Here is a 26,743-nt window from a genome sequence, read left to right as displayed (position 1 = left end):
CCTGGTACGGCAATTGTTCGGCCTCTGACCGCAAGGCACTACAGAGGGTAGTGTGTACCGCCCAGTACTTCACTGGGGCTAAGCTGCCTGCCATCCAGGACCTCTACACCAGGCGGTGTCAGAGGAAGGCCCTAAAAATTGTCAAAGACCCCAGCTACCCCAGTCATAGACTGTTCTCTCTACTACCGCATGGCAAGCGGTACCGGAGCGCCAAGTCTAGGACAAAAAGGCTTCTCAACAGTTTTTACCCCCAAGCCATAAGACTCCTGAACAGGTAATCAAATGGCTACCTGGACTATTTGCATTGTGTGTGTGTGTGTCCCCCCCCCCCCCCCCCCCAACCCCTCTTTTTCGCTGCTGCTACTCTCTGTTTATCATATATGCCTAGTCACTTTAACTATACATTCATGTACATACTACCTCAATTGGGCCGACCAACCAGTGCTCCCGCATGTTGGCTAACCGGGCTATCTTCATTGTGTCCCGCTACCTACCACCCGCCACCCACCAACCCCTCTTTTGCACTATTGGTTAAGTAAGCATTTCACTGTAAGGTCTACACATGTTGTATTCGGTGCACGTGACAAATAAACTTTGATTTGATATACTGTATTCTAGTCATACTCATCCTATATAACTACTGCTGTACAGACCTTTTCTATTCATATGTCTATACACCAGTATTTATTTATTTAATAACATTGCTCGTTCTGATATAGGATGTAAATAAATAAATTGTAATGTTTTGCTGGGTGTTACTGCACTTTTGGAGCTGGAAACACAAGCATTTCGCTGCATCTGTGATAACATCTGTGTACGCAACAAATAAACTTTGATTTGATCCTAGATCAGCAATAATAATCTTGAGAAACTATGAACACCAGCTCTGCACTGTAGTCTCTCTCTTCACTTTTTTGGTAAATTGTGTTTGTCTTATTTGTTTAGTTGCTTGTTTGTGTGTTTAGCTGTAAACAGAAGCTGTATGCGGAGAAGTTGCCCAACACCAGCATCATCATACCATTCCACAACGAGGGTTGGTCATCCCTGCTCAGGACTGTACACAGCGTGCTCAACCGGTCCCCCCCTGAGCTCATTGCTGAGGTCATACTGGTGGACGACTTCAGCGACAAAGGTACACTGAGACATGCATGGATCCACACACACACACAAAGTGTTCCCTCAGTGTATAAGTGAGTCATTTGTTTACCAGCTTGTTTGCTGAGGGTTGTCCCGCAGTCATTTATTAACAAGGCCTAGACCAAGACTGCAGCTCTAGAGCCTCCGTCAGCAGCTGAGCTCTTCTCTTCCCAGCCCCTCTCAGCCCAGCCTTCACCATGCAGTGTTTAAGTAATCTTTAATTAGCTCCACTGCCACCCCAACCCCATTGATGGATGTGTTTTCCATCTCCATCACCTCTTAAGGAATTAATTGTTCAGTGGCTTTAAGTTAGGTGCAAAGACATGGCATGCATTTGTACAAGTCACTGGTCCTTTGAGTTTGTATAAGTCATGTTCTTCAAAACCTTTACTGCATTCATTTTAATTACAGTGTGTGTGTGTGTGTGTGTGTGTGTGTCACCGTTCAAAAGTTTGGGGTCACTTAGAAATGTCCTTGTTTTTGAAAGAAAAACAATTTTTTTTGTCCATTTAAAAAAACATCAAATTGGTCAGAAATACAGTGTAGACATTGTTAATGTTGTAAATTACTATTGTAGCTGGAAACGGCTGATTTTTAATGGAATATCTACGTAGGCATACAGAGGCCCATTATTAGCAACCATCACTCCTGTGTTCCAATGGCACGTGTTAGCTAATCCAAGTTGATAATTTTGAAAGGCTAATTGATCATTAGAAAATCCTTTTACAATTGTGTTAGCAGAGCTGAAATCTGTTGTCCTGATTAAATAAGCAATAAAACTGGCCTTTAGACTAGTTGAGTATCTGGAGCATCAGCACAAGTCCTCAGCTTCATTAAGTAGTACCCGCAAAACACCAGTCTCAACGTCAAGTGAAGAGGCGACTCCGGGATGCTGGCCTTCTAGGCAGAGTTGCCAATAAAAAGAAAAGATTAAGATGGGTAAAGGAACACAGATATTGGACAGAGGAACTCTGCCTAGAGGCCAGCATCCCGGCGTTGCTTCTTCGCTGTTGACGTTGAGACTGGTGTTTTGCGGGTACTATTTAATGAAGCTGCCAGTTGAGGACTTGTGAGCCGTCTGTTTCTCAAACTAAACACTCTAATGTACTTGTCCTCTTGCTCAGTTGTGCACCGGGGCCTCCCACTCTTTCTATTCTGGTTAGAGCCAGTTTGCGCTGTTCTGTGAAGGGAGTAGTACACATCGTTGTACCAGATCTTCAGTTTCTTGGCAATTTCTCGCATGGAATGGCCTTCATTTCTCAGAACAAGAATAGAGTGACGAGTTTCAGAAGAAAGTTCCTTGTTTCTGGCCATTTTGAGCCTGTAATCGAACCCACAAATGCTGATGGTCCAGATACTCAACTAGTCTTAAGAAGGACAGTCTTATTGCTTCTTTAATCAGGACAACAGTTTTCAGCTGTGCTAACATAATTGCAAAAGGGTTTTCTAATGATCAATTAGCCTTTTATAATGATAAACTTGGATTAGCTAACACAACGTGCCATTGGAACACAGGAGTGATGTTTGCTGATGATGGGCCTCTGAACGCCTATGTAGATATTCCATTATAAATCAGCCGTTTCCAGCTACAATAGTAATTTACAACATTAACAAAGTCTACACTGTGTTTCTGATCAATTTGATGTTATTTTAATGGACAAAAAAAACGTGCTTTTCTTTCAAAAACAAGAATTTCTAAGTGACCCCAAACTTTTGTGTGGGTGGGTGGGTATAGGGACAGTTGAGAAAAGATTGGAAAGGTAGGAGGAGGATTCAAACCCATGCCGACTCTGGCATATTAAACGTGTGCCGGGGTCAGTTAGCGGCTCTAACCGCTGGACCACACAAGCCACAAATTACTGGAAATCTTATACAGATCTTGACTTTAATGTCAGTGAGGAGGAAAATCACCTGTTGTCAGGACTGAATCAGCCGCTGGTTAGATGTGGAAGGATTAAAACCAGCAGTGCTGCTGACTGGACATTGAAGACTAGTGTTTGATTAGGCCTGTTTAAGAAGAATCCTACAGTCTGTGGGTTTGTGTTCCCAAACACGATTTAATCAGTTTGAACTATGGAGTCAATGCATGACTCTGAACTCTTACATAATGAATCGGAGGTGTATAAATTCTTGCCCACACTTTCTCCCAGAATATTTAATAATGCAAAGAGAGAATATTAATCATGTCTTAGGTATAGCGGTGCAGAATATGTCAGGCCATCATGTGATCTACACACTGCTGTTCAATGTACAAAGACTGTAAATGCTATAGGTCACATACTATAGACTTTAGCGTGGGGTTGCATAGAGCCTACAGTGCTGCTGAATCACGCACACCGTACTGTATAGCTCCTTCTGACACAGAGCTTTGGACGAGTCATATTTGCTCAGGGAAAATGAACAAATGATTATGCTAATGCTGTCCAGGGTCTGATTGCTATTCGGTCCTCTTTAAGAAAAAAAAACTTTGGGCTATAATCAATCCCCAGGTCCTGTGCCAGCCCTGGGTGACTCATTTGCAGCAGTGAGGCCAGGGCATTCTTTATACGCCTCCTCCCACCACCAAGTGAAACCACCTAATTTGTTATTTGGTGGTGATTAGCCTTTCCTACTTTCATATCTTCTGTGTTAGCTAGGTAGCCTGTGGTAATGCAGATTATATTATTTGGATGAATGCACATTGGGGCTCCCGAGTGGCGCAGCAGTCTTAGGCACTGCATCTCAGTGCTATTGGCGTCACTACAGACCCTGGTTCGATTACAGGCTGTATTAGAACCAGCTGTGATTGGGAGTCCCATAGGGCGGTGCACAATTGGCCCAGCATCGTCCGGGTAAGGGGTTGGCCGTCATTGTAAATAAGAATTTGTTCTTAACTGACTTGACAAGTTAAATTAATAAATATGAATGTTTTCCGTATCTCCTATGACCAGCAAAAGCCAATTGTAACCAAACCAATGTAGTACTATTGATGAAACACATGGTAGGTAGGTGTTTGTAATCACTAACTAACCTCCCGGTAGCTATGCCCTAGTGTACATATCAGTACACAACAAACTGCTGCGTCATCTGCAAAATGTTTTCAGGCTTTTGTATCATAAGCAATGTTTGATCATTTGTCTTCTTACCTGTGAGCTTCATTTTTGTATTATTCAACCAAACTTTTCTCTTCCACTTCATTAAGTCACTGCAAAGTCAGTCTTTTGTTGTTGGGCTTTTCAGTATAACTTCCATTCAGCGTATGTTTTCAGTATCGAACCGTTTCCCTTGCCCCGTCACAGTATCTTCATTTTGAGCATAGTGCAGAAAGCATTAACTCATGAATAAGGGATGCAATGTATATGTTCTGCTGTTCATGTTCCAGACCGAATAAACCATCTGTCTTTCAGTGAATTTAAGGAAATGTTGTATCACAGGATTCATCATGACGATTCATTGCATTTTCACATGACATTTGCAATACCAAATTATTCGTCAGTGCACGTTAGGTGCATATGGAATTGATGTGCAGTATTTGTCTGAGTGGTTCAAATGAAGAGGTTTTTGAACAACATCAAATGTTATTGGTCACATACTCATGGTTAGCAGATGTTAATGCAAGTGTAGTGAAATGCTTGTGCTTCTAGTTCCAACATTGCAGAATTATCTAACAAATAATCTAACAATTCCCATCAACTACCTAATACACACATCTAACAAGTAATCTAACAATTCCCCAACTACCTAATACACACATCTAAAGGGGTGGATGAGAATATGTACATATAAATATATGGATTAGCGATGGTCGAGCAGTAGATGGTATAAAATACAGTATATACATGTGATATGAGTAATGTAAGATATGTACACATTATTAAAGTGGCATTATTTAGAGTAGCATTGTTTAGTGACTAGTGATTGGGTCTCAATGTGGGTAGCAGCCTCTTGAGTTAGTGATTGCTGTTTAGCAGTCTGATGGCCTTGAGATGGCTGTTTCTCAATCTCTCGGTCCCAGCTTTGATGCACCTGTACTGACCTCGCCTTCTGGATGATAGCGGTGTGAACAGGCAGTGGCTCGGTTGTTGTCCTTGATGATCTTTTTGGCCTTCCTGTGACATCGGGTGGTGTAGGTGTCATGGAGGGCAGGTAGTTTGCCCTCGGTGATGTGTTGTGCAGACCGCACCACCCTCTGGAGAGCCTTGCGGTTGAGGGCGGTGCAGTTGCCTTACCAGGCTCTCGATTGTGCATCTGTAAAAGTTTGTCAGGATTTTGGGTGACGAGCCAAATTTCTTCAGCCTCCTGAGGTTGAAGAGGCGCTGTTGCAACCACCACACTGTCTTCACCACACCATTTCAGTTTGTCTGTGATGTGTACGCCCAGGAACTTAACACTTCACACCTTCTCCACTACTGACCCTTCGATGTGGATAGGGGGGTGCTCCCTCTGCTGTTTCCTGAAGTACACGATCATCTCCTTTGTTTTGTTGACTGAGTGAGAGGTTGTTTTCCTGACACCACACTCCGAGTGCACTCACCTCCTCACTATAGGCTCTCTCATCGTTGTTGGTGATCAAGCCCACCACTGTTGTGTCGTCTGCAAACTTGATGATTGAGTTGGAGGTGTGCATGGCCATGCAGTCATGGGTGAACAGGGAGTACAGGAGAGGGCTAAGCACACACCCTTGTGGGACCCCAGTGTTGAGGGTCATTGAAGTGAAGATGTTATTTCCTACCTTCACCACCTGGTGGCAGCCCGCCAAAGTCCATGACCCAGTTGCACAGGGAGGGGTTGAGACCCAGGGCCTCCAGCTTGATGATGAGCTTGGAGGTTACTATGGTGTTGAATGCTGAGCTGTAGTCAATGAACAGAATTCTTAAATAGCTTTATTTTTGTCCAGATGGGATAGGGCAGTGTGCAGTGCCATGGAAATTGTGTCATCTGTGGACCTGTTGGGGTGGTATGCAAACTGAAGTGGGTCTCGGGTGGCCGGTAAGGAGGCGGTGATATGATCCTTGACTAGTCTCTCAAAGCACTTCATGATGACCGAAGTAAGTGCTACGGGGCGGTAGTCATTTAGGTCAGTTCTTTGCCTTCTTGGGTACAGGAACAATGGTAGCCATCTTGAAGCATATGGGGACAACAGACTGGGATAGGGAGCACTAGCCAGCTGGTTTGCGCATGCTCTAAGGACTCGGCTAAGTATGCCGTCTTGGCCAGCAGCCTTGTGAGGGTTTCACTCACGTCAGCCACTGAGAAGGAGAGGGGGGGGCCTGTGTCTTCGTTAGCGAGCCGCGACAGTTGCACTGTATTATCCTCAAAGTGGGCAAAGAATGTGTTTGTTTGTCTGGAAGCGTGACGTTGGTATCCGTGATGTGGCTGTTTTTGTAGTCCGTGATTTCCTGTGGACCCTGCCACATCCGTCTCGTGTCTGAGCTGTTGAGTTGCGACTCCACCTTGTCCCTGTACTGGCATTTTGCTTGTTTGATTGCCTTGTGGAGTGAATAACTACACTGTTTATATTCAGCCATATCACCAGACCTCTATCCATGCTTAAATGCGGTGGATCGCACTTTCAGTTTTTTGCGAATGCCGCCATTTCTGGTTAGGGTAGGTTTTAATAGTCACAGTGGGTACGACATCTCCAATGCACTTATTTATAAATGCACTCACCAAGTCAGCGTATAGATCAATGTCATTCTCTGAGGCTGACTGGAACATATTCCAGTCTGCGTGATCAAAACAATCTTGGAGCGTGGCTTCCGATTGGTCAGACCAGCATTGAATGGTTTCTCGTCACTGGTACATTCTCGTCACTTGTACCATGGGCCTCCAAGGTACATATCAGCAAGTTGCTATAATCAACAAACCTATTCATTATTTATGGTTAATCTGTTTTTTCCTTTTGTGTAAGAGGCCTGTACATCTACTCATTGTGCCTGCTGTAGGAACACAGATAGTTCCCCTTCGTTTATCATCATCATCTCAGAAGACGCGTGCAGAGTACTTTACAGCCAGACTCATTTTCCTATTCTGTTCAGCATGTTCTTAATCTCTCCAATCTCCCTCCCATTATGCTTGCTTTCAGGTGGGGTGTTGTCTCTTTTAAGACGGTGTCTCAGAGAACATGAGAATCACCCTGGGCTCATCAGCTCCAGTTTTAGTCTGTCTCTTTTAGAAAAGTCTGCACTCAGACAGACTGTGCAATCAGGGACAGATGACAGGCCGTCAGATGGGGCCTCAAACCAGCATTAAAATATGCGGTGCACTAAAGCAATTATCGTCAGAAGCCAAATGACGCACATTGTCAGACAAAGCCAGGTCAACTTTGGATGCTTTTAAGCTGCCTGTTTTTACTCGTATGCCAATTGTTGCCTTTGTGGTACATTTACAGTGCGTTCAGAAAATATTCAGACACTTGACTTTTTCCACATTTTGTTACGTTATAGCCTTATTCTAAAATGGATTAAATTGTTATTTTTCTTCATCAATCTACACACAATACCCCATAATGACAAAGCAAAAACGGGTTTTTAGAAATTTGTGCAAATGTATTAAAGTAAAATATGGAAATATCACCTTCTCACGTAAGTATTCAGATCTTTTACTCAGTACTTTTGTTGATGCACGTTTTGCAGCGATCACAGCCTCGAGTCTTCTTGGGTATGACGCTACAAGCTTGGCACAACTGTATTTGGGGAGTTTCTTCCATTCTTCTCTGCAGATCCTCTCAGGTTGGATGGGGAGCGTCGCTGCACAGCTATTTTCAGGTCTCCAGAGATGTTCGATCGGGTTCAAGTCAGGGGTCTGGCTGGGCCACTCAAGGACATTCAATTCATTTTTTAACCTTTATTTAACTAGGCAAGTCAGTGAAGAACAAATTCTTGTCATAACTGTCCCGAAGCCACTCCTGTGTTGTCTTGGGGTGTGTGCTTAGGGTCGTTGTCATGTTGGAAGGTGAACCATCACCCCAGTCTGAGGTTCTGAGCACTCTGGAGCAGATGTTCATCAAGGGTCTCTCTCTACTTTGCTCTGTTCATCTTTCCCTCGATCCTGACTAGTCTCCCAGTCCCTGTCACTGAAAAACATCCCCACAGCATGATGCTGCCACCACTATGCTTCACCGTAGGGATGGTGCCTGGTTTCCTCCAGACGTAACAATTGGCTTTCAGGCCAAAGAGTTCAATCTTGGTTTCATCAGACCAGAAAATCTTGTTTCTCATGGTCTGAGTCCTTTAGGTGCCTTTTTGGCAAACTCCAAGCCGGGGGTCATGTACCTTTTTACTGAGGATTGGCATCCGTCTGGCCACTCTACCATAAAGCACTGATTTGGTGAAGTGCTGCAGAGATGGAAGAACCTTCCAGAAGGACATCCATCTCCACAAAGGAACTCTAGAGCTCTGTGAGAGTGACCATCGGATTCTTGGTCACCTCCCTGACCAAGCTCTAGGATGAGTCTTGGTGGTTCCAAACTAATTCCATTTTAAGAATGATGGAGGCCACTGTGTTCTTGGGGACCTTCAATGCTGCAGACATTTTTTTGGTACCATTCTCGGAGCTCTACGGACAATTCCTTCGACCTCATGGCTTGGCTTTTGCTCTGACATGCACTGTCAACTTTGGGACCTTAAAAAGACCAGGTGTGTGCCTTTCCAAATCATGTCCAATCAATTGAATTTACCACAGGTGGACTTCAATCAAGTTGTAGAAACATCTCAAGGATGATCAATGGACACAGGATGCACCTAGGGTTGCAAAGGGTTGGAAACTTACCCAGGGGAAATTAAGCCCTGGAATTTGGGGAATTTTGCTTAAATTCATCAAAAAAGTTAGCTTATAACAGTGAACCTTTTTTGTGGGATACACAAGGCAATTCTAGGTCGTGGCATATTTTGGATAAACTATCCCCAATTCAATGGAATTGCAACCCTCTGCATGCACAGTGCATTCTTCCATCACATGTGGTGTGCACTCCATCACATGTACAGCTGATTCTCAAGGACTACATACTTTCTGGTAAGTTTTGATTACAATACTGGGTGGGGTGAATATATTTTATGATTTTTTTTGTTAACTAGTAAATAGTAGCCTACAGCAAAGTGTGTTTAAATCATTTTTAACTTGTTAACAATTTCTGCTAGTTAGTTTTTGCTACCATGTGGTGTTTAGCTTGCTTGAGCCTGCTAACTGTTTCCATGTTTAATTTTCAAACATTTATCTTACAAAGGAGTTTAATTTAACTGCTTAACTATTTATCTGTACATGGAACTGTATTTTTTATTTATTCTTTTCCTCTTTTTTTCCCTAATCTTTACAGGAAAGGCCGTGGGCACTATCTGATGTGTGGAAACATTTCACTGTAGCTAATGTACAAGGACAAGCTGTGTACATTTGCAAATACTGTGCCAAATCATATGTGAAGAATGCAACAAAGATGCAGAATCATCTGGCCAAGTTCACTCAGCGCTCACAATAAGCAACCTCTGACAAAAGTCCCTCTACTTCTATTTGAGGTGAAAATGATGAATCGGACACCTTATCGATAGCAACAGCTCATGGTCCTCCTGGAATCAGAAGTTTTTTTGACTCAATGGAGGAACGTAGTCAGAGAAATGCTGATGAATGTCTGTGTATGCAACTGGTTCACCTCTGATGCGCACAGGCAATGTGTATTGAAAGAGACTTCTGATTTCTTCGCCCAGCATACACCCCTCCAACCAGACATGCTTTATCTACTCATTTGCTGGATACAGAGTTCAAGTAAAGGTCAAGCAAATCATAGAGAAAGCAGACTGTATTGCAATCATCTCTCATGGGTGGTCGAATGTTTGTGGGCAAGGAATAATTAACTACATAATCTCCACCCCTCAACCAGTATTCTACACGAGCACAGACACAAGGGACAACAGACAAATATTAATTTTCACAAAGTCTGCTGCCTCAGTTTGTATGATGGCAATTTGCATATACTCCTATATAATGTTATGAAGAGTGATCAGATGAATTGCAATTAATTGCAAAGTCTCTCTTTGCCATGCAAATGAACTGAATCCCCAAAAAACATTTCCACTGCATTTCAGCCCTGCCACAAAAGGACCAGCTGACATGTCAGTGATTCTCTCGTTAACACAGGTGTGAGTGTTGACGAGGACAAGGCTGGAGATCACTCTGTCATGCTGATTGAGTTCGAATAACAGACTGGAAGCTTCAAAAGGAGGGTGGTGCTTGGAATCATTGTTCTTCCTCTGCCAGTAAGATTGCACCTAAATCAACCATTTACCGGAGCATCAAGAACTTCAAGGAGAGCGGTTCAATTGTTGTGAAGAAGGCTTCAGGGCGCCCAAGAAAGTCCAGCAAGCGCCAGGACCGTCTCCTGAATTTGATTCAGCTGCAGGATCGGGGCACCACCAGTACAAAGCTTAATCAGGAATGGCAGCAGGCAGGTGTGAGTGCATCTGCACGCACAATGAGGCGAAGACTTTTGGAGGATAGCCTGGTATCAAGAAAAGCAGCAAAGAAGCCACTCTCTCCAGGAAAAACACGAGGGACAGACTGATATTCTGCAAAAGGTACAGGGGTTGGACTGCTGAGGTCTGGGGTCAAGTCATTTTCTCTGAATCCCCTTTCCGGTTTGGGGCATCCGGAAAAAAGCTTGTCCGGAGAAGACGAGGTAAGCGCTACCATCAGTCCTGTGTCATGCCAACAGTAAAGCATCCTGAGACCATTTGTGGGGTTGCTTTTCAGCCAAGGGAGTGGGCTCACTCACAATTTTGCCTCAGAACACAGCCATGAATAAAGAATGGTACCAACACATCCTCCCTAGAGCAACTTCTCCCAACCTTCCAGGAACAGTTTGGTGACGAACAATGCCTTTTCCAGCATGATGGAGCACCTTGCCATAAGGCAAAAGTGATAACTAAGTGGCTCGGGGAACAAAACATTGATATTTGGGTCCATGGCCAGGAAACTCCCCAGACCTTAATCCCATTGAGAACTTGTGGTCAATCCTCAAGAGGCAGGTGGACAAATTCTGACAAACTCCAAGCATTGATTATGCAAGAATGGGCTGCCATCAGTCAGGATGTGGCACAGAAGTTAATTGACAGCATGCCAGGGTGAATTGCAGAGGTCTTGAAAAAGAAGAGTCAACGTTGCAAATATTGACTCTTTGCATCAACTTCATGTAATTGTCAATAAAAGCCTTTGACACAAATGCTTGTAATTATACTTCAGTATTCTATAGTAACATCTGACACTAATATCTAAAGACACTGAGGCAGCACACTTTGTGAAAATTTATATTTGTGTCATTCTCAACTTTTGGCCACGGCTGTACATTGCAGAGGAGCTGAAGGCAGTCATTAATGACCTTGGACCACAGAAGGTATTTGCACTGGTGACAGACAATGCTGCGAACATGAAGGCTGCTTGGTCTAAAGTGGAGGAGTCCTACCCTCACATCACACCCATTGGCTGTGCTGCTCATGCATTGAATCTGCTCCTCAAGGACATCATGGCACTGAAAACAATGGATACACTCTACAAGAGAGCCAAGGAAATGGTTAGGCATGTGAAGGGTCATCAAGTTATAGCAACAATCTACCTCACCAAGCAAGGTGAGAAGAATAAGAGCACCACATTGAAGCTGCCCAGCAACACCCGTTGGGGTGGTCTTGTCATCATGTTTGACAGTCTCCTGGAGGGAAAGGAGTCTCCAAGAAATGGCCATATCACAGTCTGCCAATATGGACAGCCCCATCAAGAGGATCCTCCTGGATGATGTGTTTTTGGTGAGAGTGGTAAGCTGCCTGAAACTCCTGAAACCTATAGCAGTAGCCATTGGATGGATTGAGGGAGACAGTGCCATCCTGTCTGATGTTCAGATTCTGCTTGCAGATGTAAGAGAAGAAATCCGTACTGCCCTGCCCACTTCAATGTTGCTCCAAGCAGAGGAAACTGCTGTTCTGAAATGCATCAAAAAGCGTGAAGACTTCTGCCTGAAACCCATACACGCTGCAGCGTACATGTTGGACCTCAAGTATGCTTGCAAGAGCATCCTGTCTGGTGCGAGATCAACAAGGCCTATGGTGTCATCACTACCGTGTCTCGCCACCTTGGCCTGGATGAGGGCAAGGTTCTTGGCAGTCTAGCGAAGTACATTTCCAAGCAAGGGCTTTGGCATGGAGATGCAATATGGCAGTCGTGCCAACATATCTCATCAGCCACCTGGTGGAAGGGACTTTGTAAATCTGAGGCGCTTTCCCCTGTTGCCTCCAACATCCTCCAAATCCCACCGACTTCAACCGCCTCGGTTTGCAACTGGTCCTTGTTTGGGAACACACACACCAAAGCATGCAACAGTCTGACCAATACAAGGGTTGAAAAATTGGTGGCCATCCGGGCAAATTTGTTGCTTTTTGAGCCTGACAACGAGCCGCCATCAACAAGGTTGGAAAGTGACAGTGAAGATGAGATGAGGCCTCAGAGTCTGATGTTCAAGAGGTGGACATTGAGGAGGTCCAGGGAGAAGACATGGAAGCCTGAGAGGAAGACAACCAAAGGTTTAGTTTCTAGACTATCATTTTACAGATGTATGTTAAACGTTTTTGGGAGATGCGATGGATCATTCAATATTCCCTTTCTTTTGTTGTTCAGTGAAATCATCCCATGTGAAGAGTCAACTCATTTAATTAAATTTTGATTCGTAACTAAATCTTTTTTTCAAATTTATTTAGGAAGGATTTAATTATTTGAAATTGTTTACTTAGGATAAGGTAAAATGTTTGTCTCCATATGATATGGTTATGTCCAATCCAAAAAACATTTACATTTAAATTGTATTAATATCAATTTGCATGTATTTCCATTAATTCCCACGGATAGTTTCCACCTCCTGAATATTCCCCAAAATGTGCAACCCTAGATGCACCTGAGCTCAATTTCGAGTCTCATAGCAAAGGGTCTGAATACTTACAGTACCAGTCAAAGGTTTGGACACACCTACTAATTCCAGGGTTTTCCTTTATTTTTACTTCATTGTAGAATAATGGTGAAAACATCAAAACTATGAAATAACAGAATCATTAGACTGGTGGAAATCTGTTCTTTGGTCTGGTGAGTCCAAATTTGAGATTTTTAGTGCCAACCGCCGTATTTTTTTGAGACGCGAAGTAGGTGAACGGATGACCGCCGCATGTGTGGTTCCCACCGTGAAGCATGGAGGAGTAGGTGTGGGGGTGCTTTGCTGGTGACACTGCGATTTTTATTTAGAATTCAAGGCACACTTAACCAGCATGGCTAGCACAGCATTCTGCAGCTATACGCCATCCCATCTGGTTTGCGCTCAATGGAACTATCATTTGTTTGTCAACAGAACAATGACCCAACACACCTCCAGGCTATGTAAGTGCTATTTGACCAAGGAGAGTAATGGAGTGCATCAGATGACCTGGCCTCCACAATCACCTGACCTCAACCCAATTGAGATGGTTTAGGATGAGTTAGACCGCAGAGTGAAGAAAAAGCAGCCAACAAGTGCTCAGCATATGTGGGAACTCCTTCAAGACTGTTGAAAAAGCATTCCAGGTGAAGCTGGTTGAGAGAATGCCAAGAATGTGCAAAGCTATCCTCAATGCAAAGGGTGGCTTCTACACCTACATTGCTTGCTGTTTGGGGTTTTAGGCTGGTTTTCTGTACAGCACTTTGAGATCAGCTGATGTAAGAAGGGATTTATAAATACATTTGATTTGATTTGGCTACTTTGTAGATTATAAAATACATTTTGAATTGGTTAACACTTTTTTTTGGTATTACATGATTCCATATGTGTTATTTTATAGTTTTGATATCTTCACTATTATTCTACAATATAGAAAAACTGTTTGTTTTGTCATTATGGGGTATCGTATTTAATCCATTTTGGAATAAGGTTGTAAGGTAACAAAATGTGGAAAAAGTCAAGGGGTCTGAATACTTTCTAAATACACTGTATTGACTTATTTTCTCACTAGTATGACACAGCCTAGCCTGCTCTTCATTCCGATTGCACAGTCCCCTCTCATTTCACTTCTCCCTTCCTGTATCAGGCTCATCTCCCCTCTCTCTCCTATCTGTCTGTCTCTTCCGCCCACGCGTACATTGTGTTGCCAGCTCTGTCTTGTGGGCAACTCTGATTTTCACTGAGCTGCTGAGGCGGAAGGTTGGAGTCAAAGCAGCACAATCAGCACTGACACTTTCTCTCTTTTCCTATCTCTTCCTCTCCACTCTCCCTCCTGGACACCCAGGTGGGTGGACACCTGAGGTGGAAGGGGGCTGTTACTGCGGTGGAACGGCTGTGCCAATGTCAGACTGTCACCTCAGGAATGGGGAGGTTAAATGCCAGGGACTTTTGCAGCCTGGCATTAAAGGCCTGTGCTTGAGCTCCGTGCCCACCGTTGTCAAGCAGCGTTGGTCACGGAGTTCAGGTGATTTCACAGTGCAGACAGGACAGCGCTCAGCACAGGAGGTTGTTCTGCCTGTCAGATCCTATATCAGTAAGTTGTCTAGTGGGTTGTTGGGGCTGTACAGAGAGGATGACAGACAGTGCCAAGGGCGATGACCAAAATCTTTGTGTGAGGTCGATCAGCTGATCTTTTCCCCTGTCCCGTATTGCATCATCATGTTCTGGTTTTGTAGGGATCAGATTTGCAAAGCCCCTTAATCTACGCGTCATGAATCAGAGCGCTCAAGGTTTTACTTTCTCTCACAATTTCACACATTTTAAACTGTTGCTCTACTTCTCGTCATCCCCCGCAGCTCCTGTCAGAAAGGTGGGCTTGGCTTTTTCTCCAGGTTGAAATAGCCACCAGGCAGGGCCAGACTACTAAATTTGGGGCCCCGGGGAACCTAGCTCCAGGGGGCCCCCCCAACACATTTAAAAAAATATATATATCTTATAATTAAGAAACCATTTTTTTGGGGGGGGGGGGTGCATTTTAACATATTTTGCCGTAGAGCAGAGGGAAACGTAGTTTTATAATGCTATTCTACACATTGTGTTGAGGCAGAGACAATTTAGCAGTTTTAAAGCTAATTTCTTGCAATTCTACAGTTTGCCATGACACAGAGAACAATGTGCGGTTTCTATTGCTGATCTCATGCTGTTCTTCACATTTTGCCATAAGGATGAGAGAAAATGTTGCCATTTTAAGCTAATTTACTACAGTTCTTCGTTTTCCCATTGCTAATGACGTGTTCGTATGTAATCTGGGGGCCCCATGACCTCCAAGTGTTTGTATTTTTAGTTTTTGTGGTAGGGGACCACCTGGAGGTCAAGGGACACGTGCCCAATTGGTAACCTGGTCCTGCCACCAGGCTGCCACACTATATTCTCCCATGATGGATACTGTCACGCAGGTGTTTGACTGATGCCGCCGTCTGGCCCTCTACCACTAGCCATTTTCATGGAGATTTCAACCTAATTGATTTAATCTGTCCATTGTTCCATCCCCCCCTATAAACGCCACACCAGATCCATAACCAGTCTGTGACATGGGGCTTTAGTGCCACAACGTGAGCTCATACCGGGACTCGCAATGCCACTAAAATGTCCCTCTGTCTAAATGGGGCTTTATTTTATTGGGGAGTGTTTGACAACGCGGCACCTGGTGTTTCCATCATTGATGGGGGTTTGTGACAGCCCCATCCGTCTAGGCGTGACTGCTGCGTGCATCGAGCGGCGCTCTGTGATGGAGGCCTGTCATTGGCAGATTGATCGTCCAATTACTCGCTCACTCTCGAGCCCCTGATGGGATCAATTGAGTGAACGGCTGCAATGCATCAGACCCCCCCGTCCCCCTACCCGATTACACTCTTCCCTGTCCTGTCACATGCACCTCTCTCTCTTCCTTTCATCCTCTCTTTTGAGGCTCTTTCGCTCCCTTTCTTCCCTCCACTGGCACTCAATCACTTGTCATTGCTCTCTGTCAGCGGAGCCAGAGCACCTGATACCCTAGTTGTAGCTTTCTGTCTTGGAACTGCAGTGTTCCCTGAACCATTACATTTAGATAACATTATGGGTTGAATTTGTAGATATTTCCAAAATATTTACTGACCTTCCGCAATCACTTTTTTTTTTTAAAGTATTCATTTGGCAGAAGGAAGTATGGAGGCTAGTTCGAAACAATCTTTAGTACGAGAAGTAATTCAGAAGATTTATCTAGCGGTCATAGCAGGGTTGTTGTGGCTAAGACGGTATAGGACATTCCCTTCTGCGTTGTCTAATAGTACATTGCATCTAAACTCCCTGTCTAATCCACAGCAGTGTACACAGTCTAGTAGCATCTATCTGCCTTCCATCTCCCTGCTTCACAAACAGTGTGTTTAGGTAGTCGGTAGAAACACTGTCCGACCTGCACTAACACATACATGTCTGGGAAGATGGCCTCCATATTGCTTTGTGGCCTCCCTGTTCTGTCAACACCCTGTTGTCTTATCTGTGTCGCCATCAGTCATAACCAACCCCACATAAGGCTCAGGGGCGTCGTTTTGAACTTGTTTCTCTCCCCCGACGTAACACTGCTGCGTTGTTCTCAACATGTTTCTCTCCTCCGATGCAACACCACTGCTGCTGTGTCGTCTGATGACTTAAACCCCGGCGGGTCCTATTTTTAATCATCATTAAGCAACAGTGAATTAAGGGGAGGTTATATAATCTTTGTGTGCCCTCTTTACCAGAGACAGCTGGCAGTAGGGGTGGAGGCACTTTGAACTGTTTTATCACTCCCTGTGAAATCTGTCAAATAGAGGGGGGGGGGGAGGAAGAGACTTGGAGATGGAGTGAGAAACTTTGCAAACCCGATGGAGAGAATTTAAAGGGAGAGATGGATTGCATTTGAGAGTTGAAAAAAAGACTAACTGCAAGGGGAGGTGATGGACCTTAAAGAGAGGACAACAGGCAGTCTATAAATGACGATAATAGATAGACTGAGTGTACAAAATCCACCAACCTGCTCTTTCCATGACAGACTGACCAGGTGAAAGCTATGTTACTTTCTTGATGTCACTTGATAAATCCTCTTCAATCAGTGTAGATGAAGGGGGAGACAGGTTGAAGAAGGATTTTTAAGCCTCGAGACAATTGATACATGGATTGTGTATGTGTGCCATTCAGAGGGTGAATGGGCAAGACAAAATATTCAAGTGCCTTTGAATAGGGTATGGTAGTAGGTGCCAGGCGCAACGGTTTCCTGTGTGTATCAAGAATGGTCCACCACCCAAAGGACATCCAGCCAACTTGAGACAGCTGTGGGAAGCATTGGAGTCAACATGGGCCATCATCCCTCTGGAAAGCTTTTGACACCTTGTTGAGTCCATGCCCCAACGAATTGAGGCTGTTCTGATGATGGTGGCGGCGGGGGGGGGGGGCACACAACTCAATATTAGGAAGGTGTCCTTAATGTTTTGTACACTCAGTGTATAGAGCGAGAGAGAGACCAGAGAGGTGATGGAGAGAACAGAGGGCTGCCATGCTTTGTGATGAGTGATAAACAGGCCAGGCTGCATTAATCCACACTGTGGTGATGTTGTGAGCAGATGCACTGAAGATGGGCAGCCCAGCTCCTCCCGCCCAGCATTATTAAAACCCCTTCACCTGTCTGTCTGATGCTTGCCTCATGCCTCCTTGCGTTGGCTAATTATCGGGCTTAGTCGCTCGCTTGGGGGGGGATTGTCTCGCTCTTCATTAGGCTGTAATTGAATTTTCCCCAGCACATACTGTTGATGTGATCGACATCCCACACTCAATGCACAGTAGCTGTACCTTACCTATAGCTACAACTTCTATCCTTCTCTTAACCTTCTCTATTCCCTCTCTATCCTTCCGTATACCCTCTATCCTTGCCTTTCCCTCTATCCTTCCGTATACCCTCTATCCTTGCCTTTCCCTCTTTTTCCAAATACCCTCTATTATTCCTTCTTTCTACCCTAAACAAGGTCACTGTTTGTCTGGCCCAGGCACGGCAAGGGAGGTGGTGGAGCCTGTTCATAGACACCTGTTTGCTAGATGGAGTGAAACCGTATTCATTCCTGCCTTTTTACGGACAGTTGTCTTTAAAGCAGTTAACCGCATATTATCTCATTAATCTCAAGTTGTGTGAAGGAATGAATGCTTTTTACTAGAGATCGACCGATTTTAATCGGCATGGCCGATTTCAAGTTTTCATAGCAATCCTGCCTTTTTGGATGCCGATTTACATTGCAGTCCACGAGGGGACTGCGTGGCAGGCTGACCACCTGTTTGCGAGTGCAGCATCAACAGGACCTTGTGACTGCAAGGAGCCAAGGTAAGTTGCTAGCTAGCATTAAACTTGTCTTATAAAAAACAATCAATCTTACATAATCAGTAGTTAACTAGACATGGTTGATGATATTACTAGGTTAACTAGCTTGTTCTGCGTTGCATATAATCAATGCGGTGCCTGTTAATTTATCATCGAATTACAGCCTACTTTGCCAAATGGGTGGTGATTTAACAAAAGCGCGTTTGCAAAAAAAGCACAGTCGTTGCACAAATGTGCCTAACCATAAGCATCAATGCCTTTCTTAAAATCAATACACAAGTATATTGTTTTTAACCTACATATGTAGTTAATAGAAATTCATGTTAGCAGGCAATATTAACTAGGGGAATTGTGTCACTTCTCTTGCGTTCAGTGCAAGCAGAGTCAGGGTATATGCAGCAGTTTGGGCTGCCTGCCTCGTTGCGAACTGTGTGAAGACCATTTATTCCTAACAAAGACCGTAATTAATTTGCCAGAATTTTACTTAATTATGACATAACATTGAAGGTTGTGCAATATAACAGTAATATTTAGACTTTGGGTTGCCACCGTTCGATAAAATACGGAACGGTTCCGTATTTCACTGAAAAAAAAATATATATATGTTTTTCTAAATGATCGTTTCCAGATTTGACCATATTAATGACCAAAGGCTTGTGTTTTTGTGTGTTTATTATAAATAAGTATATGATTTGATAGAGCAGTCTGACTGAGTGGTGGTATGCAGCAGCAGGCTTGTAAGCATTCATTCAAACAGCACTTTACTGCGTTTGCCAGCAGCTCTTAGCAATGCTTGAGGCACAGCGCTGTTTATGACTTCAAGCCTATCAACTCCCGAGATTAGGCTGGCAATACTATAGTGCCATCCAATAGCCAAAGGTATATGAAATAAAAATGGTATAGAGAGAAATAGTCCTATAATTCCTATAATAACTACAACCTAAAACTTCTTAACTGGGAATATTGAAGACTCATGTTAAAAGAAACCACCAGCTTTCATATGTTCTCAGCAAGGAACTTAAACGTTAGCATCTTTACTGATATTAAACAGATATTAAACTTTTACTTTCTTCTCCAACACTGTTTTTGCATTATTTAAACCAAATGGAATATGTTTCATTATTTATTTGAGACTAAATAGATTTTATTCATGTATTATATCAAGCTAAAATAAGTGTTCATTCAGTATTGTTGTAATTGTCAATATTACAAATATATATGTAAAAACCGTCCGATTTTAATCTGTATCGGCTTTTTTTGGTCCTCCAATAATCGGTATCGGCGTTGAAAAATCATAATCAGTCTACCTCTACTTTTTACCATCGGGTTATTCATTAGCCCCTTTTGTATTTTTTAAGAGCTCTTTCAGGGGGCTGGGAGCCTCGGCTGCTGTGTTTATGCAGGCCATCTGTAGTCGATGGCATGAGCATGTTTTCACTGAGCAGTTATTTTTTTCTTTCATTTTAGTTTATTCTGGGGCAAGGCTCATTCGCTGCGGCTCATTAAGATCTGTAATGGTAGAAATAAGTGTTGGCGTTAGATTGGCTTAATGGGGGCATTGTTATCATCATCCTAACTAACCATTATGCACCTTGCATAAAGAGCGAACGAGGGAGAGGGGGAGCGAGAGAGCAAGTTTTTATTTTTTAAATTCTATTTTAATAGCCCTACCCTGGGGAGCAGAAGGCCCATTTCCTGCTGTTCTGCTAATGGGAGCAGCTCTGGGTAGAGGGAGGCTTCAATCAGCGGACCAGCCGAGTGGTTAGAGCAGCCCACTGGTGACCTGAAGGATATTGGCTTCACTGTTCACTCTTTGGTGGGGAACAGCTGTCCTACCCCTACAGCAAAGTGCTTTGCCTCAAATGCCCCAATTTAAAAACTCTCACTTCGTAATGAGTTTGGATGGAAACAGGGTGTTTGTTTTTTTAAGTGCTAAGGAGGCTGATAAGTCGCCCTGGAAGAAGGGAGGCAGATCCCTGCTAAACAAATAAATGATAGCTGCGTTCTAGTGCATTATATCTTACCCACTACTCCGCTCAGTATGGGCTCATGAATATTTCATAGACACATTTTTCTCTTAGCAGGAAATTATATTTAGAAAATGAACAAACAGGGATTTGATTATCTCAACTAGTTTGAACTCTGAGCACTAGCGGAGCTCCAAAACTTTACTTTGCAGCTTCAGAGGCTCAGAATTGTGGAGCTCACCATCCGTACTCAGACGTTTTAGCCATGCGTGAGACTGAAAATGTAGGAATGTATGTGTGAATGATATTATCGATGTTTCAAAAGTGTCCGACTGTTAAGGTCAGGAAGTGTTTTGGTTCCTACGCAACCATTTGCCATTTAACTCCATTCCAGTTAGAAATGCAGCTCATCACTGATCAGCCTGTTTTCAAAAATGTATTGCATGTCTGTGTGCAGTCAGTGCTCATTAGTAAAATATCTTATCATGCCCCACTACCTGTTTACTCCTGGTGTATTTCCCTCAGTACAGGGGTCATCCAAATCCATTGGACAAAAAATAGGAAGCTTTCAGTCTCCCAAGTCAATCATCTTTGTATAACTTTTAATGTTAGCCACACAAAAAATCCTTCAAATACTTGCAGCATGACCAGGGAGAGGAGAGTGTGATTAAGTTCTAGGGATGGGCATTGGACATTTTTGGGCTGTTTGAGTACGTTGTGATTTCTTTGAGTGCTCCAATTAATTTTTTACCCAAGGCACACACTGGAAATAAATATGTACGCATTAATCTATAGGCCTATGCCAACAGTGCCTAACAATGCTTAATTTATCAAATCCTAATTTCTAAATTGCCCCATATAGTGCATTCGGAAAGAATTCAGACCCCTTGACCTTTACTACATTTTGTTACGTTACAGCCGTATTCTAAAATGTATTTAAATAGTTTTCCCTCATCAATCTACACACAATACCTCATAATGAAATTTAAAAAATGTATTTCAAATTTTAAAAAAAACAACATTTCACATAAGTATTCAGACCCTTTACTCAGTACTTTGTTGAAACACCTTTGGCAGCGATTCTCGCCTCAAGTCTTCTTGGGTATGACGCTACAAGCTTGGCTACAACCTGTATTTGGGGAGTTTCTCCCTTTTCTTCTCTGCAGATACACTCAAGCTTTGGCAGGTTGGATGGGGAGCATTGCTGCACAGCTATTTTCAGGTCTCTCCAGAGATGTTCGATCGGGTTCAAGTCCGGGCTCTGGCTGGGACACTCAAGGACATTCAGAGACTTGTCCCGATTCCACTCCTGCTTTGTCTTGGCTGTGTGCTTAGGGTTGTTGTCCTTTTGGAAGGTGAACCTTCACACCAGTCTGAGGTCCTGAGCACTCTGGAGCGGGTGTTCATCAAGAATCTCTCTGTACTTTGCTACATTCATCTTTCCCTCGATCCTGACTAGTCTCCCAGTCCCTGCCACTGAAAAACACCCCCACAGCATGATGCTGCCACCACCATGCTTCACCGTAGGGATGGTATTAGTCAGGTTATGAGTGGTGCTTGGTTTCCTCCTGACGTGATGCTTAGCATTCAGGCCAAGGAGTTCAATCTTGGTTTCTCAGACCAGAGAATCTTGGCAAATTCCAAGTGGGCTGTCGTGCATTTTTTACTGAGGAGTGGCCTCCATCTGGCCACTCTACCATGAAGGCCTATTTGGTGGAGTGCTGCAGAGATGGTTGTCCTTCTGGAACGTTCTCCCGTCTCTACAGAGGTGCTCTGTCAGTGACCATCAGGTTCTTGTTCACCTCCCTGACCAAGGCCCTTCTCCCCCGATTGCTCAGTTTGGCCGGGCGGACAGCTCTAGGAAGAATCTTGGTGGTTCCAAACTTCTTCCATTTAAGAATGATGGAGGCCACTGTGTTCTTGGGGACCTTCAATGCCGCAGAATTGTTTTGGTACCCTTCCCCAGATCTGTGCCTCGACACAATCCTCTCTCGGAGCTCTACGGACAATTCGCTCAACCTCATGGCTTGATTTTTGCTCTGACATGCACTCTCAACTGTGGGAACTTTTATATAGACAGGTGTGTGTGCCTTTCCAAATCATGTTCAATCAATTTAATTTATAAGCTATAAAAATAATAGTCGCACACTCAAATAAAATTTTATTGGTCACATACACGTTATTAACAGATGTTATTGCGGGTGTAGCGAAGTGCTTCTAGCTCTGACAGTGCATTAATATCTAACAAATTAAACAACATATACCCAATACACACGCATCTAAGTGGGAATTAAGACTATATCCACATGGACGAGCGATGTCGGAGTGGAACGGGTATAGAATACAGTATATACATATGAGATAAGTAATGCCAGATATGTAAACATTAAGTGAATGAGATACCGTAGAATAGTATTGAAAACAGTATACACATATGAGATGAGTACAGTGGTTGCTCCACTAAAAGTTTTGCGATTATGCTGCGGGACTTAGAGGTTATTTGTGGTTTAGTATGGTACCTTGCGTCACCACTTCATTGCTCCAGACCAGCGCAAGGGGGAGTTAGAGCACTGATTATGCTTTTTGGTCCTACTGTGTCTCTAACTGACAATGAATGGGTGACATAAACCTAAATGGAAACTGATAATTGTGCACGACTTTTTTTAATTATTTTATTTTGGTAGGATTATTTTGCCCACTGTGTTGCTACAGATGCTGGTTCAATACCCGTGGCGACCTCGACTGGGAGATTCATACTGCTCGTTCTGTGCGTGATTTCCTGCAAGACATGAATGTCAGTGTTCTGTTATGGCCAGCGAAGAGCCCAGATCTCAATCCCATTGAGCACACCTGGGACCTGTTGGATCGGAGGGTGAGGGCTAGGGCCATTCCCCCCAGAAATGTCCGGGAATTTCCATGTGCTTTCGTGGAAGAGTGGGGTAATATCTCACTGCAAGACCTGGCAAATCTGGTGTAGTCCATGAGGAGGAGATGCAGTACTCTCAGCAGTACTTAATGCAGTTGGTGGCCACACCAGATACTGACTGTTACTTTTGATTTTGACCCCCCTCCTTTGTTTCAGGGACACATTATTCCATTTCTGTTAGTCACATGTCTGTGGAACTTGTTCAGTTTGTCTCAGTTGTTGAATCTTGTTATGTTCATACAAATATTTACAAATGTTAAGTTTGCTGAAAATAGATGCAGTTGACAGTGAGAAGGTGTTTCTTTTTTTGCTGTTTATGATCCTTGACTAGTCTCAAAGCACTTCATGATGACAGAGGTGAGTGTTACGGGGCAATAGTCATTAAAGTTCAGCTACCTTTGCCTTCTTGGGTACAGGCTCAATTGTGGCCAGCTTGAAGCATGTGGGGACAGCAGACTGGGATAGGGAGAGATTGAATATGCCTGTTAACACCAGCCAGCCCGCTGGTCTGCGCATGCTCTGTGGACTCGGCTAGGGATGCTGTCTGGGCCGGCAGCCTTGCGAGGGTTAACATATTAAATGTTTTACTCATGTCGGCCACGGCGGAGGAGAGCCCACAGTCCTTGATAGCGGGTCGTGTTGGTGGCACTGTCATCTTCAAAGCTTACGAAGAATGTGTTTAGCCTGTCCGTAAGCAAGATGTCGGTCTCGCGACGTGGCTGGTTTTACTTTTGTAGTCTGTAGTCCCTGCCACATGTCTCGTGTCTGAGCCGTTGAATTGCAACTCCACTTTCTTTATACTGATGTTTAGCTTGTTTGATTGCCTTGCGGAGTGAATAACTAAACTGTTTATATTCTGCCATATTACCAGTCACCTTGCCATAGTTAAATGCGGTGGTTTGCGTTTTCAGTTTCAAGCGAATGCTACCGTCCACGGTTTCTGGTTAGGTTTTGATAGTCACAGTGGGTACTACGTCTCCTCTACACTTCCTTATAAACTCAGTCACCGTATCCGGGTAAGCGTCTAGATTATTTTCGCAAGCTACCTGGAACATATCCCAGTCCACGTGATCAAAACAATCCTGAAGCGTAGATTCCGATTGGTCAGACCAGCATTGAAGAGAAGAGTTCGAAGCACGGGTACCTGTTTAGGCAGAAACTCATAGGACAGGAGGGAGCAAGATTGAGTCGTGGTCAGATTTGCCTAAACTCCCAGTAATTTATTGGGTAAATCACCAACGTTTCGTTATTTTTTCCCCCATTAAATACAATTTACCAAAGGTGCACTCCAAGTTGTAGAAACATCTCAGGCATGATCAATGGAAACAGGATGCACCTGAGCTCAATTTTGAGTCTCATAGCAAAGGTTCTGAATACTTATGTAAATATGGTATTTCTGTTTATTTTGTTTTAATTTGAAAAACGTTCGAAAAAACCTGTTCACTTTGTCATTATGGGGTATTTTGTGTAGAATGAGGATATTATTTTTTTATTTAATCCGTTTTAGAATAAGGCTGTAATGTAACAAAAAGTGAAGGGATCTGAATACTTTCCGAATGCTCTGTCAATCATAAAGCCAAGTGCCATTTAAAATCAATTTATTGAAATCGTAGTATCAACTGGTTATATTATGGAACACAATCTTCAAAAAGGCAGTAACCTTGGCAGTGGTACTTGCTTGTAAAACCCAATGGCATAGCCTTGCTATGTTAATTTAGCAGACAAGACACTTATTTCCCTAGCCCTTATCACAGTCAAGATACCTATTTTGTAGTAAAATAACACTCATATAACATAATAAAATATAGCTGAATATTTTTCCAAATTAAAAAAGTTGCCACTGCGAAGTGATTCTCATCTCTTGTCTGGAAGAGTTATTCTCAGTGTGATAATTTGAAACGGGGCTCAATTTGGCAATTATTTTCAGGTATACAATACAAAACCTTGATATACTGTCATTCAATTTAGTTTATTCTGCCTGTTCTTAGAATTGTACACTGCATGGTAATGAATTACTGCCACAACATATGTTTAGTGAGTAGGCCTAGGCTTAATGATTCTGATGAAGATGCGCTCTGTCTTTTATCAAACTAGTGTTTTTGCTTATTTTCAGTGTGGAACCTATGTTTAGAGGGGGTATAGCCTAGGCCAGGGGTGGGGGACGTCCGGCTTCTGGGCCGTGTACTCGCCTACGAGACTGTTTTGATCAGGTCCCCGAGCCAATTCATTAATACATTTGTTTTTGTTTTAGAAAAGCTCTAGATGTTGTTTTTCCACAAAAATTCAATTTAATAAAATACTGCCCAATTTGCCATTTTTGTGCATTGGATTACCGCTGAGTTTGACACAATGGAGGAATGTTGGTCTTTGGAAGCCATGTATGACACAACCAAAGGTGATAACTTGTTTGAGAGACATGTCTCGGCTATGAGCAAATTTGAGCTACGGTTTGAAAAATTAAGTAGCCTACAGATGGAGCACCAGCCATGGTTGGCTCGAAAAAGGCTTTAACCGCATTAGTGAAAGAAGAAATGAGTTGTCTGTCTTGATCCAAGTGATTTAATTGTATGCAACTGCATCATACATCAAGAAAGTCAGTGTGCACAGTCCTTGAAGCCAAACAACGCAATGGCAACTGTAGTGTCGACCATCAATTTTATCAAAAGCAAAGGGCTGAACAACCGCCAATTTATGGAGCTATTGAGTGATCTTGAATCGGAGTATGGTGATCTGGTTTACCTCTGTGAGGTGCGATGGTTGAGCCGTGGAAACATGCTCGCGGAGTTTTACGGACTGAAGGATTAAGAAGAACAGTTCATGGAGATGAAGGGGAAACCTTCAAGATAAAGCAAAGCAGTGCGACACACAACAGAGTTCCACATGGAATACACAAACATACAAAAAATAACACAATAGAAAAGTCTATACAGTGTGTGCAAATGAGGTAAGATAAGGGAGGCAAGGCAATAAATAGTACATAGTTGCGAAATTACAATTTAGCAATTAAACACTGGAGTGATAGATGTGCAGAAGATGCATGTGCAAGTAGGGATACTGGGGTGCAAAGGAGCAACAAAACAAATAACAGTATGGGGATGAGGTAGTTGGATGGGCTATGTACAGGTGCAGTGATCTGGGAGCTGCTCTGACGGTTGGTGCTTAAAGTTAGAGAGGGAGATATGAGTCTCCAGCTTCAGTGATTTTTTGCAGTTCGTTCCTGTCATTGGCAGCAGAGAACTGTAAGGAAAGGCGGCCAAAGGAGGAATTGGCTTTGGGGGTGACCAGTGAAATATACCTGCTGGAGTGTGTGCTACGGGTGGGTGCTGCTATGGTGACCAGTGAGCTAAAGCGGGGCTTTACCTAGCAAAGACTTATAGATCACCTGGGGCCAGTGGGTTTGTTGATGAATATGAAGCGAG

General features: G+C 43.4%; 1 protein-coding gene across 1 annotated transcript in view; it reads left to right on the top strand.

The window, feature by feature from the left end:
- LOC120030413 (polypeptide N-acetylgalactosaminyltransferase 10-like) overlaps positions 1-26,743 on the top strand; it is a 114,067-nt gene that overhangs the window by 47,185 nt on the left and 40,139 nt on the right. The window contains exon 4 of the mRNA XM_038975811.1: positions 966-1,132. Within this exon, the coding sequence (XP_038831739.1) occupies positions 966-1,132 (167 nt within the window). The remainder of the gene's footprint in view (positions 1-965; positions 1,133-26,743) is intronic.

This window comes from Salvelinus namaycush, chromosome 3 (genome assembly GCF_016432855.1).
Source record: "Salvelinus namaycush isolate Seneca chromosome 3, SaNama_1.0, whole genome shotgun sequence".
In the NCBI taxonomy this organism is placed as follows: domain Eukaryota; kingdom Metazoa; phylum Chordata; class Actinopteri; order Salmoniformes; family Salmonidae; genus Salvelinus; species Salvelinus namaycush.
This window is presented reverse-complemented; position numbering and strand designations above follow the sequence as displayed.